This window comes from Cryptomeria japonica, chromosome 9, assembly GCF_030272615.1.
Source record: "Cryptomeria japonica chromosome 9, Sugi_1.0, whole genome shotgun sequence".
Classification (NCBI taxonomy): domain Eukaryota; kingdom Viridiplantae; phylum Streptophyta; class Pinopsida; order Cupressales; family Cupressaceae; genus Cryptomeria; species Cryptomeria japonica.
Genome location: NC_081413.1, coordinates 668,374,884 through 668,391,789, shown reverse-complemented (window position 1 = coordinate 668,391,789; position 16,906 = coordinate 668,374,884). Strand labels below are relative to the sequence as shown.

General features: G+C 37.1%; 1 protein-coding gene across 3 annotated transcripts; it reads right to left on the bottom strand.

Moving 5' to 3' along the window:
* Positions 1-3,062: 3,062 nt before the first annotated feature.
* On the bottom strand, positions 3,063-13,457 carry LOC131039482 (DEAD-box ATP-dependent RNA helicase 47, mitochondrial). 3 transcript variants are annotated; one of them, XM_057972259.2, is made up of 2 exons: positions 13,227-13,457; positions 3,063-5,261 (listed from the first exon to the last, which is right to left on the bottom strand). In XM_057972259.2, exon 2 carries the CDS (start codon positions 5,146-5,148, stop codon positions 3,370-3,372), a length of 1,779 nt encoding a protein of 592 aa, XP_057828242.2. In that variant the 5' UTR covers positions 5,149-5,261; positions 13,227-13,457; the 3' UTR covers positions 3,063-3,369. The 3 variants fall into 3 exon arrangements, with proteins under 3 accessions (XP_057828242.2, XP_057828243.2, XP_057828244.2); XM_057972260.2 differs by having other exon boundaries at positions 3,063-5,250; XM_057972261.2 differs by having other exon boundaries at positions 3,063-5,188.
* Between the last annotated feature and the right edge of the window lie 3,449 nt (positions 13,458-16,906).

Below are 16,906 nucleotides of genomic sequence, written 5' to 3'. Positions count from 1 at the left end.
GCAAAAGAATTTTTAAGAAAATTCAAAAAGATTGAAATTAAAGACACGTCATGAATAATTTAAGTTCATACTGAAAAGGTGAGCATGACACATATCTACATTGATACTGTATTTGAAACAAAAAAAATTGTGTCAAGAACCTAAAACACCCCAAACTATCTTTCGCAATTATGATTCAAGAGAAAACATAATTGTTATAATAGACATAACTATTCTACAGTGCTATAAATGAAAATTTTAATACAAACTACAATTAAACCTAAAATTAGCAGTCCTTTCTCTACAAGACTCTACTAAATCTCATACACATGGCCTATATTTATAGGCTAATGAGAGGTAAAGTAGACCAATATGAACACACTTGAACCTTTTGCAAATACATGTGCCAAATATATGTCAAACATCAACAAACAACTAAATAATGGTATGCACACTTACCAATTTTGATTGGGTGCATACCCAAGATAAATATGTGCATAGTTGTAATTGGGCATGTTCACACTTGCAAATCGACATTTGCAAAGTCAAACTAAAGTTGAATTTATTCATCTAATTAAGCTTACAATGGTTAAACCTACCTAAATTAAAGTGAACATTATTTTTCCACTAACATGGTTCTTGATCCTTCCTTGAATGAAGTTGTATATAATTATGTCACTATAATCTGAAACAAGGCAACAACTAGGAAACAAAACCCATCTAAATTTTAAAAGTGTCTGCTTATCTCTCCTCTGATTCCTATGTGTCGTGTGAAGGTGCAGGTTTTGAAACAAATACTTCTCTTCTTGTTCTTCCACAACAAATGTTCCAATTCTGCTGGTAAACACAACTTTGCTTGTGTGGCCAGATCTACTACCCAACCCTCTAAGGGGGTTTGTCCTCTTCCCTCCCTTGTGGTGGTTTGTGGGTAGGATGTTGTGGAAAACATTGAGTTCTACCAACACTATGCTCTGGTGTGCAGATTCTCTAGGTTTTGGCTTTCGCTACTAGACCTCCATCATTGGGTGAGTGACTCCTGGAAGCCTTTGGTTGCCAATAGTATTGAACTATTTCCTTATGCTAAAGGCTTTTTCATTGCTACCTTTGCTTCTTCAACTGATCGAGATTTGGTTTTGGGCAAGTTGTGGGCTTGGGGGATTCACCCTCTCTTTGTTAAGCCCTAGACAACTTCTTTCAACCCTCTTACCGAACCACTAACGTTCGTTCGATTTGGGTTCATCTTCCGAATATTCCCCTCCATTTCTAGAACATTCTTGCTATGAGGCCATTGGTAACTCTATTGGCTGCTTCTTGAAGATTGACGATGCCACATCCTCAATGGGCTACTCCACCTTTGCTCGCATCCTAGACGACATTGACATCTCTTTGGCTCTCCCATGGGATGTGGTTCTCATGGTTGGGGTCAGGCCTTGGACATAATTGTTGGATTTTGAGGGTCTCCCCTTCCGCTCCCGAAAATGCTTCTCCACAGGTCATTTGGCTTCGGATTGCTCTACTTTGCATCATAAGGGTGCTACTACTTGGTGGAAAGATGCTATTGTTGACCACTTGACTATCTATGCTTCTAATTCTGATTCGGTTGGCTCCTCTCATGAAGATGAGTTCTCTCGGGATGATGTGCCTCTTACTGTTGATGTTGTTGTTACCACTGTTGCAACTCCTCTTGCCCTTAGGGATTTGCAGCCTCGTTCCACTCCTACCAATTCCGCTCTTGATGTTGTTCCTCTACAATAACCTGGCGTTGTTCTGTCATAGCCTGTTGCAGTCCTACATCAACAATTTGTTGTCACTATTGATTGTAACCTTGCAGGGTCCTCGCTTGATCTCTCTCTTGATGGTCCTAAAGATAGTATCACCTAGACTGTGGTTTGTCGTAGGCGGAAAGGGAAGTCCTCCCCCCTCCCCCAAACCCCTCCTTGTCAAGGTTTGGGTGTGTCTACCCCTCGAGTTGGGTCTGGGTTGTTTATGGTTTGAGAGGTTTTCCTGTTCGCCTATCCGACCTTGTTGTTTGGGGGCTTGCTCCCATGGTTAGTTATTCTCTCACTACTTGCGGGTTGTTATATTAAGGGTCAACACCCTTGTTCTTGTTGCTTGATGAGTTAATGTGTTGTTGATAGTCTTTGACTTTGTTAAGGGTCAGTACCCTAGCTAACATTGCTTTCCTAATAAAAAACAGATGTTCCAATTCTCAAGACCATGCATGGGTTGGGAAGTTCATTTGAGAGCAATTACTATAAGCACGATGGCTAAAGTTCATGGGGCTATTAGTATTCTAAATGCAAAATAGTTTGATAGGCAGCTCGAGACAAGCAAGGATTCTGAATGCTAGAGTGGAAACTAGCATGGTTGACCTATTTTGGTAGATGAGGCATCCAGAGGGAAACCTATACGTGAGATTGTAGTTCAAGAGTAGCTTATGAGGGAATTGAACTTCTTAATAGAGAAATTGAAGCCATTGATGAAGAAATTGGATTTGTTATGCCGATGGAAAAGGATGGAGATGCTTTTGTCATGATTAGTTGTAGTTTGTATTAAGGGAATTTTTGAATAAACATATGCATATAATTGACCTTTACTTCCATTGTTACTTGGAGGGTGAATATTCTTTGTGGCTTTAACACTTTTCTTTATATTGAATGAATACTTGATAAAACGTCACAACTGAGTTCATAGTGTGACCTTGTATCAGTTATTGTTCGTGTTCTTTAGCGAGCCATATACCATTGTAGACCTTTATATTTCAATATAAATAAATAAACAAAAGGGAGCACTTCTCATATTAACAATCTAGCTTCAAATCATCTAAGGCATAGCCCAATGTTGATGTGATTTTAGACTTGAGCATCTTAAGTGGAGTGTGACCTCCATCACAATACCAAAAAATAGCATTGGCATATTCATATCTATGTTTATTTATCTTAAATGATTTTCATATGAAGCAATTAGCTGCCAAATTCTCTGGGTTTTTTTGTATATTGTTATCAATTGGCTCAATGTTTCTTGTTATTTGCTTGTGATCTGGCGCCCAAATCCCAATCTTCACTTACACAATGCTATATGAATTGATTTCTGTAAGGAAGAAAATAACCAAATGTTTCCTCAAGATATATAATATAACGGGCCCCATATACACATTTGACTGTTACAACATTTTCCATTCGTTGCAGTACAATCCACATGGACTTCATCACAAACCCTCTAGTTTATTTAGAAGTGTTTGAAAAATCGAGGCTAAAAAGGCAAATATAGGTTCAAATTTTGCCAACCAACGAACACATTCTACCATGGAAAATGCTGAGTTTGAGCTTGAATGTCATATGTAAATCCTTGAAGTTTCAACTGCTTACTAGTCCACAGATGCAATGATAATTAGGCTTTGATATGCTCTTCAGCTCCCTTCCAGATGTTAAGAGTCCCCCCAACAAAATCACAACACCTAATGGAAATGCCAAGTTGTCGCTCAAATTTTTTTACAACAAACTCCTCTCTTTGTTCACAAATGGAAAGAACTGTACCTTTATTCCCAAGGCGACCTGTCCGCCCAGCCCTATGAGCATAGTGGATTGTATCTGTTGGCAAGTCAAGATTCACAACAAGATCGCATGTAATCACATCCAAACCCCTTGCAGCCAACTCATTTGTAACTAAAATCGTAAGCTCCCCTTTCCTAAACCTCACAAGTCTGTTGGTTCTTTCTAACTTGTTAAGGTCCCCATGTAAAGCACAAGCACTCAGTCCTTTGGCCTCTAGCTTGAATACAGTGTCCTGTAACTGTGTGTTATGATTCATAAAGGCTATTACAGATTTCGCACCTAAAGCATGAACACATTTTCTCAGAGTATCTACCTTGTGCTGTAGTTTACAAATGGTAAAGAAATGATCCAGTGAAGGGGGCAAGCTCTCAATAGCACCCTGAATGGTTGAACCACTACTACCTGACCTTGCTGCTGACTCGACATCAATGACACTGTTGGCCCTGACAAGTAATGGCTTGTGACCCCAGGTGCTTGCTGCCCGTAACACTGATGGAGGCATGGTGGCAGACACCAAAATGGTCTGCCTCTGAATTCTTTCATCTTTTTTCATAGAGGATGAGTTTGACAATTCTTCTACAGTTAAATCTTTATGACTTGCTACTAGATCAGAGGCCGTAGAGTTCTTATCTTTAATTTCCTGCTCCTCTGCATGTCTCCGCCTCCCAACATGTTCCAGAATCCTGTGCATGTTCTCTCTAAAGTTGAATGACAAAAGCTCATCAACCTCATCAAGAACAAGAAAACGGCATCCATGAGTTTGTAACTTTCCAGCCAGACTTATTTCTGAAATTCTTCCTGGAGTTCCCACTACAATTAATGGCCTGTTCTTCTTTAATGCTTCCTCCTGTCTTGACCTGTTTGCACCTCCAACAAGCTGCTGTACTGTTCTCTTATGATCTGGTCCTAAAATCTTTTCCGCCTCTCTCACAATCTGCATTGCAAGCTCTCTCGAAGGAGCAACAATAACAGCCTCTATCCCAAATCTGCTGTTGCCTCTAATGTTTCCAGCCTGAGTTTCCTTTAATGGGCCAACTTTTGACAGTATTGGAAGGAGATAAGCAAGAGTTTTCCCCGAACCAGTGTAAGACTGGATAGCAACATCTTGTCCCTTCAAAATCATAGGGATCGCTGTCACCTGCACATCAGTTGGAACTTCCAGGCCTTCAACTTTCAACCTTTCAATGAGTGCATCAGATAAATTCAATGCAGAAAAACTCTTCGCAGCAAATGGAAAAGCCTCAGTATTGATAATATTTTGTTTTCGATCATCATTGGTTTTGTTCTTATATGTCTTTGCTTTATATGCTACAGGAAATTTTCCACTCAATGGGGGATATTTATCATCAATTTGAATAACCTCTGTCACTTTGTCCCTTTTACTTTTAACCTTTATCTGATTGGAGTCACTTTCAAATCCCAAACTTTTGAGGGTCAGGGGACCTTTGTCAAGATGGCCAACAAAAGATGTTGCATGAAATTTAGTAACATCAAGGAAGAATCTTCCAGATTTTCTGCTTGTACACAGAGATCCCCCAAACAAAGAGTGCAAATTCTTGCAGTATAAAGGCACCATATTTTGATGTAGGGCAACAGATGCCATTATCACAACCATAACTAGAGGCAAATAGAAAGTAGCACTTACAGCATAGGACCTAGTACATCAAAATAGAAGTGTATCTTTACTGCTTTCACCAAATCCAGTATGTAAGGGGATCTGCTTTACAACTAAGAATAGAGAAACTTAGAACAGCAAACAAACATTCTGTAATGTTACCTTTGAGATAAAATTAAAAACAAGTATTTTCATTGAACCTATAGATTCCTAGAATAGGAATTATCTTCATAACATGACTTCCCTTACAAAAGATTTGTTCACATTATAAAAATTCACCTTCTAAAGCTATGAATCAATTGCCTGATCTCATTTATTTAGATTACCTTTATGGAACTCCTTTAACAATGATTTGATTGAATGTTGCATGATTAGGGATTCAATGACTTTACACAAATAGATTTCAACATTCACCATTCCTGTTGCTCAATGGACTTGGTAGAAAAGTCAGAATTTGAACTATTAAAGTGGCAGAAAACCTTTTGTAAAGCAAGAATTGTATTAGAAACTTCCTCACAAAGAGAATGGAACTTTCATTACTGGGTACTGTTTACTGACTGTAATTAGAAGTGGTTCAAATCTTTCTAAACACTAGACATGGTCAGTACAGTGAATTGAGTATTTCAGTCACATAAGGTCAATCACAATTATGAAGAACATTGCAAACTAAATACACAAGACAGTGGCACAGAAAATAGATTATGCATTTGTATACTTAAAATGAAAAAAATCCATATGCTCTAGGCTGATCAACAAGTTATGTAAGTAGTCAATAAACAGAGGCTGGAGTACCTCACTTCCCTTCATTGCCTACTTTAGGTAAAGTGACAAACAACTGTCCATAAATAGGATAGAACAGCCGATCCTGAACAATCTTTTAATAAAAAATATTTCCATTATTAGAGATGATGCCCCGTTTATGATTTTTTCTAAATGGACTGAAGCTCAAGCATGCATTGAAGAATAACAGTGACTAAACTGCAAACAATGGCCCATTTTTATTATGGGTCTTTTCCTACATCTACATGCGCCTGAACATGTCATATGAACACTACCCTCTTTCCTCCTATTTAACACAATATGAAGATCTTCATTAGAGATGCAAGTGTACTCAAAATTAGCAAGTAAATATTTTCTAAGCTAATCTTAGTCCAAGTGTAATTATAGAGTCTTACCCAGTTAGTCGTTCAACTTTAGATTTTAAGGATATTAAATTTTAATCTTTTATGTCTTGGAAAGATGCCCCAATGTCTCAAATCTTAAAATCTATGATTTTTTTTCCTTCTAAATAACCAACCTGAAATATCAATCAAAGAGAGCTATCATTCATGTCAGTCATAGAAACTGTTAGAATGGGGAAACATTAAATCTCTTGAGTTGATAAAATTACTAGTGGATGGAAGACCTTTAAATGTGATTTTGGGGTAAAGACAAAAAGAATGAATGGGATGAATATTTTGAGTTTATTATCTTGAAGAAGGGGAAAGTATTGACGATCACAAAGAATGAATGGGATGAATATTTTGAGTTGTATTATCCTGAAGAAGGGGAAAGTATTGATGATCACCTTGAAAGAGGAGAAGATTTAGGAGATTGTAATGATGAGGAAGTCAGCCTATGATTGGAGGTGGCCCAAGATGTTGCAGCTGTGGAAGCAATCCACATTAGAGATGAAGCTGGAGCAGAAATAGAGATCTTTGGATGTCACATCCCCGTCTAAGAACATATCACAGCTTCTATTAACATCAAACTGAGGCAACAATAACATAGGAGGTTGACTAGGGTAAATAATTCCTAAGCAGCAAATTCAGAAAGGGCCGACTAAGTTAAATATAAAATAATTAGAAGATGGTGAATCCCAGGAGAGGCCGACCCGAAGATAATGAATATTAAAATATATAAATAATTGCTGGTTGGCCGTTTCCCATGACTAATATTAAATATCTTTTATCTTTCCTTAATAGCTGCAATCATGAAAATGCAGCTGCTGTAAAGGACAGCAATTGCCAAAACAGGTGTATCATTTCAATATAAACAGGTGTATCTTTTCATAACCAAAGGGTATGACCCTTTTACCATGAAGAGTATAAAGTGAAGGAGACATCATTTGAAGAAGGCATCCATGAAGGATCAAGATCAAGACGATCAAGAAGATAAGTCAGAAATGAATTAAGATCACACCTGAGAAAGAGCAGAAAATAATTATATTATAGCAGCAATCAGATCAAAGATAAATCTATGAATATGAATATGATAGAATTATATGCATATTTATATGTCCATGCTATAGTAATGTTGGCAGTACTTAATGATCTTTCCAAGTAATCTACATATTGCGATTTAATATATATGATTAAGGGATTTGTTTCAGTTTAATAATCTATTTGGAATTTAAAGAAATGGATTGCAAAACAGGAAGGCCAATCAACCTTTTGAGTTCACAAGAGGTGAAGACCTGACATACCCACCATCAAGTACGCCACCCCGAGATAGAATGCTCAAGGGCAGGGAGGCGTATGTGTGCTCCCGGGCTTGGTGGAGGGAGGTAGTCTTCATACTCTTATCAAGCATGCCACCCATTGGAGGTTAAGCCTCATAGGCTGGGAGGCTGATTAGTGCTCCTGGGCTTGATCGAGGAGGATGGAGTGCCTCAAAGGGGAACTGAGGGATGAAAGGGCAGCCCACCTTCCACGCTCTCGTAGTACAAGGGCAGCCAACCTTGAGACTGCAGTTTGCGAACTTTTTAACAGATTCCTAACGAGGTTATTATAAGAGTCCATATTGGAAAGGCTAATGCCTTAAGTAGATCTTAATATGAGAATGTTATATGACTTTACGATGGATACTAATGATTAGACGAAAACAGATGTTATCTTGACTTGTGATTTAATCTTGATTCCCAATGACTGATATTGTGTAAAAGGACTTAGACCAAGATTTCTCTTATATAAGGCATTTCAATTGGTAAAGTTAAAATTCTTAAATACATTATAATCCTTGTTTTTAAATGAAATTGTAGTTTTAGGACAAATTTTAGGAATATCCCGAATGGGGACATTACATTGGAGGCCCCATATTTGATGGCAGAAAATAAGTCCTCACAAAAGGGGATGGCATTGTGAAGAATGAATGTGAAGGGCCTAATATTGTGAGCATGCCATAAGCTAATTGTTGTTGTTTTTTTTGTGTAACTAGGATAGGAAAATAAAAAGGACTCGGATTGCCTTAAGGAATCATCCGAATCCTTATAGGGCTGGGCCCTTCTTCATTAAGGAGGCGTGTAAATAGGGTTGGGCCCTATCTCCATCTAATGTATTTATGTAAAAGGGCACATAGGGCTGGGCCCTATCTATGTGCACAAATTAGGCTAGGGCTGGGCCCTTTCTCTTCCACATGCCAAGCAAGGTCAAATGTGTGAGATTGTGGCATCTACCTTAGCGCCTAGGATAGGGCTGAACCTAAATAAATCGTGGAGTGAGATATAGGGCCAACCCTATCTTGCACATATAACGTGGGAAAAGTACAAAGACTTTAGCGCCAAAAGGTGCCTTATTGGGCCGACCCAATAAGGCACCAATCCTCATATATAAAAGCTACATAGAATGCATCTTGATACAATTATTATAGACGCGAATCAGATCTGCAATAACAGTGCGAAATATATCTGCTCTCCTTTGGTGTGAAGATACCTGATCTATGGATGCGACTCTGCTTTGATTGATGCGAACTTAAGTCTATTGTTCATGTTGAAGAAGGCACGGTTATGCTGATTACAAAAAGGTCATTTGAAGCTGAAGATATCTGCACATGTATTCAGCCTGAGATAAGTGTTGTAAGACTGCAATTTTATTCATAATGAATAATCAGATCTGAGGATCTCTTGTTGCTGAGTTTTTCCTCCAAGAGGGAGGTTTTCCCAAGGTAGACTTGTGTTGTATGCCCTTTCTATTTGTGTGCTTTGATTCTTGTGACTGTGCATTATTATTTCCTGCTCATTATTGTTAATCTGATCATGAAAACTAACATGGTATCAGAGCCTAGGTTTGCATGTGTAGTGATCAGATTTACAGCCTGGACTTCTGTGTGACAGCTAGGGTTTTCAGATGATTACATGCACAGTCAAGGTCCTTCATCTGCACCAATGGATTCCTCATCCTCTTAGTATCTTAGAACCTTCAAAGGTGATGAATCTCAATTTATTTCAAGGGAGATAGGTAAGTGAAGTTGTAGGTGATTTGAAGCCACCTTAAAACTTACCTTATTTTGATACTTGTTGTCATCCTTATATATTTCTGCTATCATATACCTGCAATCACTTATATATTCAATGTTTTCATGGCTGAAAAGTGATAGTGTATATATATGGATGTGTATTAGGATCCGAGTATAGGTAAATGTCTTCTATCTATATGTCTGAATCTGTGTGTTGAGGGTTTGTAAGGGTTGGTGTTTTGTTTTACTATATCATGTCTCTAAGGTAGCCTAATGTCTACTCTTGAAGATAATGTTTTCAGATTATGTCTCTTTGAAGAAAGCATTCATGCATGATCTAAGAAGCCCTACCTCAATCAGATCTTGTCATCGGACTAATTATGAAAGTCTACCTTTCATCTCTCTCTTTTAAGATGCTATGGGTCCACTTCATAAGTAAGAATGAATCATCAAGTCTGTGAATTCTTTATTTAGATAGGGTTTTAGAGGGAGTCTTGATATCGTTTAATATCTCATTTCATTCTTGGGTTCTAATCATTATGGTTTAACAGAGGAATTGATAATATATATTCCTTGTCTATTGCAAAATGTTTGTTTATGATGATACTAACCATGATACACTGGGTGTATCATCCACCCTCTGCAGAGTGCAAGGTGGCAGTGCTCGCTCACCCTCTGCGGAGTGCAAGGTGAGTCCACCCTCTGTGGAGTGCAAGGTGGCAGTTCTCTCCCACCCTTTGCGGAGTGCAAGGTGAGTCCACCCTTCGTGGAGTGCAAGGTGGCAGTTCTTTCCACCCTCTGCGGAGTGCAAGGTGGCAGTTATTTCTCACCCTCTGCGGAGTGCAAGGTGAGTTCACCCTCTGCGGTGTGCAAGGTGACAAGTTGTTCTTCTCAGTGAAGAAGCTTATGTATCCTCTGCGGTTGTGCATGACTTATGTTGTATGGTTATATATATCTTTGAGTATTAATTATTGCAGGTGTGCATATGGAAAGGTCTCTGTCATCCTCTGCGGATATGCATGATGAAAGATCATGGTGTTACATACAGGTCCCCACGAAAGTGTAAAGTAATGAAGCGTTGGCTTCATCCTCTGCAGGCATTGCAAGAGAAGATCATGTAAAGGTTCATTGTAATGTAATTGCGTGATCAAATCACAAATTGTATATTGATTGTACTATTAGGGCTGGGCCCTAATCCTAAACCTTGTAAATGTTCATGTCATGGGTTTGTCCATGAGAATTTGGCTATGTATTTATTTTCCTCCCTAGTTAAGAGGGAGTGTTGTTTTTTTGTGTAACTAGGATAGGAAAATAAAAAGGATTCGGATTGCCTTAAGGCATCATCCAAATCCTTATATGGCTGGGCCCTTCTTCATTAAGGAGGCGTGTAAATAAGGTTGGGCCCTATCTCCATCTAATATATTTATGTAAAAGGGCACATAGGGATGGGCTCTATCTATGTGCACAAATTAGGATAGGGCTGGGCCCTTTCTCTTCCACACGCCAAGCAAGGTCAAACATGTGAGATAGTAGCATCTACCTTAGCGCCTAGGATAGGGCTGAACCTAAATAAATCGTGGAGTGAGATATAGGGCCGACCCTATCTTGCACATATAACGTGGGAAAAGTACAAAGACTTTAGTGCCAAAAGGTGCCTTATTGGGCCGACCCAATAAAGCACCAATCCTCATATATAAAAGCTACATAGAATGCATCTTGATACAATTATTATATACGCGAATCAGATTTGCAATAACAGTGCGAAATATATCTGCTCTCCTTTGGTGTGAAGATACCTGATCTATGGGTGCGACTCTGCTCTGATTGATGCGAACTTAAGTCTATTGTTCATGCTGAAGAAGGCACGGTTATGCTGATTACAAAAAGGTCATTTGAAGCTGAAGATATCTGCACATGTATTCAGCCTGAGATAAGTGTTGTAAGACTGCAATTTTATTCATAATGAATAATCAGATCTGAGGATCTGTTGTTGCTGGGTTTTTCCTCCAAGAGGGAGGTTTTCCCAGGGTAGACTTGTGTTGTGTGCCCTTTCTATTTGTGTGCTTTGATTCTTGTGACTGTGCATTATTATTTCCTGCTCATTATTGTTAATCTGATCACGAAAACTAACACTAATATGGCAGCAAAAATCAACAACAAGGAAAATGGGTTCTTGATAGTCTGTGATAGGGCAACAAGCCATGGAAACGAAGCAAGCTGCAAAGACAAATTGGAAAGCATGCTTAAATGGCATAATGTAGAGTAGAAAGCACCCATGAAAAGTTTTATCTCCCTTAGCTTAATTTCTGCTTTTTATTGTTTATGTGCAGGTGCAACTAAAGGTTGGACAAACAATCGTAAAACCAAAAATGGATTTCAGTGGAGGGTGGTCCAAGCACACAATAAGCTGGGAAAATAGAAGAGAACAATTTTGCAGAAGAGGATGATTTATAGCCCAACAAGAGTCTGGAAACAAAGTAAGAAATCATAATTGCATTATCACCTAACACGGTAAAGGGTAGGCTGTGGCAGACAGGATCTTGAGTTCATTGAAGCAAGAGGTTCAAAAGTTTGAAAAGAAGGGAGGTTAATGTAACTGACCATTAACTACTAATTAAATCCCACTTCCCGTCAGCTTTAGTGATCAACTTATTTGTAGGAGATTCTGTTGTGACTGGTTGTAATGGGTTATCTAAGAGTTTTTCTTTTCTTAGGATAGTAGTTATTGTTTATTAGTTGGGGATGTTGCTGAGTTTAGGTAGAGAGAATTTTATTGGGGGAAGAGAAGAGATATTTGGAAGTATTCCAAGTTTAATGTAAAAGAAATATTGACAGTGCTGCATGTTATATTGCTGTTGTAAAGCATCTTATACGCTTCATTCGATTTTCTTTGTCTGTCTCATCATGATTTAAAACATTGCTGTAACTTTTTTCAGTATCCAATTGGAATTTATTTGCAGAAGTTGAGGCTTTTCTGTATCAACTATGGATCACTGGTTTAAACTTTAAAGTTTAAACACTTTTCCTTATAACCCTCCCATTCAATCAATCCTATTTATTTACACAGCCTCTAATCTTTGTCCATTATTCTACCCAATCTGTCTCCATGTATTCTAAGAACTTTTTAATTTGAGCTGGCAAGGCTTGGGGTTCAAGCATTAACCCACCCTTATTACGGGTTCCAAGTTGAATGCTTGGCTGCAGAAAAATTCACAAGAAATACTTTTGTAAGACATTGAACAAAGACTTATAAGTAGTAAGAATAGTAGAAAGATGATGCAATGCTGTATGTTGGCTAGATATCCTTCTCCATAGAAATTAGCAATATTACAAGGACAATGAAAGCCCACCCAAGTAAAATCCCTGCTTTTTCAAGAAACAGAACTGCTGCTGAAAAAAGTTATTGTGAGAGGGAACAACCCTGGTCCACCATACGTAGACAGTCTATTACATATGTAGAATCTCATTTTGGATATTCACAATATGACCATATGACCCACTGTAAACAAAACGTTAGTCTAGGTTCTTACTTGCCGTTTGCAGATATTTTAGGGTTTACATGTTCAAGGAAACAGGGCATTTCAAGATGGATGTTTAATGGACATTTTTCTCTACAGCATCATTAAACACCTAAACTCTGTAGGTATTGGAAAACCCCACTTGGCAATCTAATTTCACAAAGCTTGTATTGGGCTGGAAACAAAAGAAGATATTACTTCCCAGTGTGTTTTGCAAAGTAAGTTTTATGCTTGTAATTTGGGTCAGTTGTGATTTGGTATTGGACGGAATGTTGCATTAAATCAGTATAAAAGTGCAGGATTGAGAGACTGAAAATGTAAGATATGGTTACGAATAAGATATTGTACCTGAAACTTCGGATTATATTTTGTTGAAAACCTGCCCCAGTTGGTAAATGTTATAGATTCCTCCTTTCATGCAGTCGTCTGCAGCTCAGTGGGATTTACTCTGTCAAACGAATTTTGTTCCAAATGGAGTTTTCTGTTTAGATAATTTTGAAACAATGGTTATCAGAGCATAAGCCGAAAGAACTCGCTTAAACCCTTCCGCCGAAAAATATTTATCGCCTTAAAGCGACATGCGAACGAGTCCTTAAACCTTGTCTACCGATTTTTCTCTAAAGATTTTTTAATTATTAATTATTATTTTAATCGAAACTTACATTTGCGAAGGAAAATGAACTCTCCTTTAGGGGTAGTTTAGGTTAATGTAATAAGTGTTAGGATTTAGGTGGATCGGAACAATAAAAAATATTAAATCTAATTTATAATTAAATATAAAATATAGTAATTTACAATAATACATATTTTTAATGTAGTTCATCTAGTGTAAGTTACATTAACAAAGAAATAGTCATCTACTTTCTCTTATTATCTAACGATGAAACAAATTACAATCTCATAGTTTTTCACATTCCACAATGACTTATTTAACAAACTATTTTGATGGTTTGTAAAGGTTGATTAACATACCAAAATAACAACCAACTCCTTTATTAAATAATGTTTTTTTGTTTGTTTGTTTCAAGAGCATTGCTCTCGAGCTCCCAACTGGGGGTGTTGCCTCCAACAACCCTAGTCAGGGGTATTGCCCCAAATAGTCCTTGCTAGGGGTGTTAGCCTCATACCCCTACCATAGGCTCCACCCCTAGGCCCTTGATGGGGGATGGGCCCCTTAGGCCCCACAGGGGGGGCTTTGCCCCCCCTTGCACTCCCCCATTAATTAATTTTGAGGGGAAAACGTGGTTGTCAAGTCACCTAAATTTAAATCTAATAGCATGATCAATCACCACATACCAACAATAAGATGCATTCAAATAATTACAATTAGATGCTAATTATAGAGTTGGGTCAAAGTGAATATTGAGTTTGATATTAACAAATGTATAAAGGCATAAAGATTTGATTTTAATAAGTCTTACTACCACAAATAGCAATGACATATTGGAAATGTCCCATAATCAAGATTTCTTGTTGTGAGTATATAGGAATAAATCCAATTGTCAAGGACAAGTCTATAATGACAAACTTGTCTTGTGTAATTTATAGACTACTCGTCTTCTCTTCACCTAATGTATGGTAGTATTCCACGTCGGTCTTAAATATTTGGGGACTTGTCAATAATAAAACATACCTTGAGGGATTATCATTGAGTCACAAGGAGCTTTCACCTAGATAAATCCTCAAAAATTGATAATGATTGAATATAGTAAGTCATGTAAATGCTTCTAGAATGATTATTTAGAACTAGACCCCTTTTAGTGTGTTAATTGAAGTGTTAATGTGAATGATATGTGAAAAAAGCCCTCAAGTCATCAAATTTGATAAAAAAAGAATAGGACTAGTTTGTGATGGATGAGTCTATGATCATGGACTAGTCCTACCCAAATAAGGGGATAGATTGTAGTGGATAGCATGTGTGCAAGTATAGGTGTGATAAGCAAGTGGACAAGGTGAATACATAGGGTTGCATGTGGTACTTTATATCTACTCACCACAAAAATGAATGAGGTGGGCTCAAAATGGCATATGCATTGTACCCTTGCTAATGACATACATCAAATTATTCATGATCTTCTACAAAAAAATGATTAGGCAAAGGAGAATCTAATGGATTGCTCTATTCATGTGCAAGGAGAATGTTGAGAATAACAAGTGTATGATTGTATGAAGCGAGGGTCATTTGCATTTGTTCACTCGCCTCATGAGCAAGGAGTATTGGGTGGTGGGATATGGTGTTCTTTTGTTTTTAAAATGCTAGGGGTATTTGAGTGTTCTCTTGCAAATCATTGAACTGTTATTATTGTTCTAGCATTAATCAATTTGATGAGTTCTTCCAAGGAAACAAGTTCTCTTATGTGTGACTCTTATGCACCTTCTTACATTGGCTTCTCAAGTTTATTTAAGAATCCTTGTTTTTTCATGGATCTAATTTTAATTAGAAAATTATTATACAAGTTGATTTTCTCCTATTTTGCTTAATACTACCTCTCGAATTCTCCTTGATTCCAAGGAAGATTAGGCAGGATATGCTCGAGTAATGATGGCACATTAGGTTGATGCTGACAAATTTGAACAAGCTTACCAGAATCTAGTAAAAGCAAAACTAAAGTGTAGAAGAGAGTACTAGATTTTGGAATGAATTGTGGAGTAAAGATTTTGACTAAAAATTGGAGCAAACTCTGCTAGACATGGGCATCAGGCATTGGGATCTTGAAAAAATTTGATGCATATGGAAGTGATATGAATGATCTCATAAGGTTTTTGAGTTGCCACCATGCAAATCTCAACCAAAACTAGAAGGACATGAGCGTTGGGCACCCAAGTCCTATGAATTTCATATGTTTGAAGTCTAAAGTTGTTCTTCATTGTTTGCTTTGTCCAATTGTATTGTTGTGTCAATCACAATCTTCAGATCTAAGCCTTATATGTGAAGCCCTAGATTGGACTCCACACAAGGTGTTGATACAAATCCTACAAATGTTAGAACATCATATGATAACAAGTGAGAAAATAATTACTTCAATTGTACTTGATAGTGTCCTCAGATTTTTTATCTCTATAGACTTTGATTACGTGATCTTTATCTAGTGCTTGATTGTTAATTAGAGTTCTTAGAATTGGTTGCTAGGTCACTTAGACTTTCAAATGATAGAGGGAGATACCTTTATATGTGACTTACACCTTTTCATCAATAATTGTCTAGATAGAGGCTAACACAAGAATACCACCATTAAGTGCTTAGCACTGAATTTCAAATATTTAAATTTGGAGCCAAATTGGGAGGATAGGGGTGCTAGGTGCCCTAGCTTGGCCCAATTAGGCTACACAAAAGTCATGGCACCAACTGCGAGACTAGTATTGTCAATCTAGACCTGCTTGAGCCTATCTATACTAGATCCAAAAGTACCTCTAAAATATGTGTTGAATATAGCATGAAATTTTATAGGGTATATAATTTATGACATTACAATTACATTAACAACCCTCAAATTGTTCCAAAAATTCCCACCATTTTTTCTTTTTCTTTATTATAATTTAACCAAAGTTATTATATGTTAAATTATATATACTTCATAATTATTCTATCCATATGCAACATGTATCCATACATAGACATCTATCCACGGGGATAAACAATCATTCAAATAGGACATATATATATATATATATATATATATATATATATATGCATTCATTTATAACATCAACATATATATATATATGTATGTATGTATGTATGTATGTACATCTATCCATGGGGATAAACATTCATTCAAATAGGACATATATATGTGCATTCATTTATAACATCAACATATATGTGTGTGTGTGTGTGTGTGTGTGTACATATACATATATATATATATATATACATGTATGTATGTATATATATGTACATGTATGTATGTATATATATATACATACATACATACATGTACATATATATACATACATACATACATGTATATATAGAGATATATATATATATATATACATATACATATACATATACATATACATACATA

What these genes read in the sequence shown, in the direction of transcription:
- LOC131039482 (XM_057972259.2), bottom strand. Translation starts at nt 5,148, where the DNA reads ATGGTTGTGATAATGGCATCTGTTGCCCTACATCAAAATATGGTGCCT.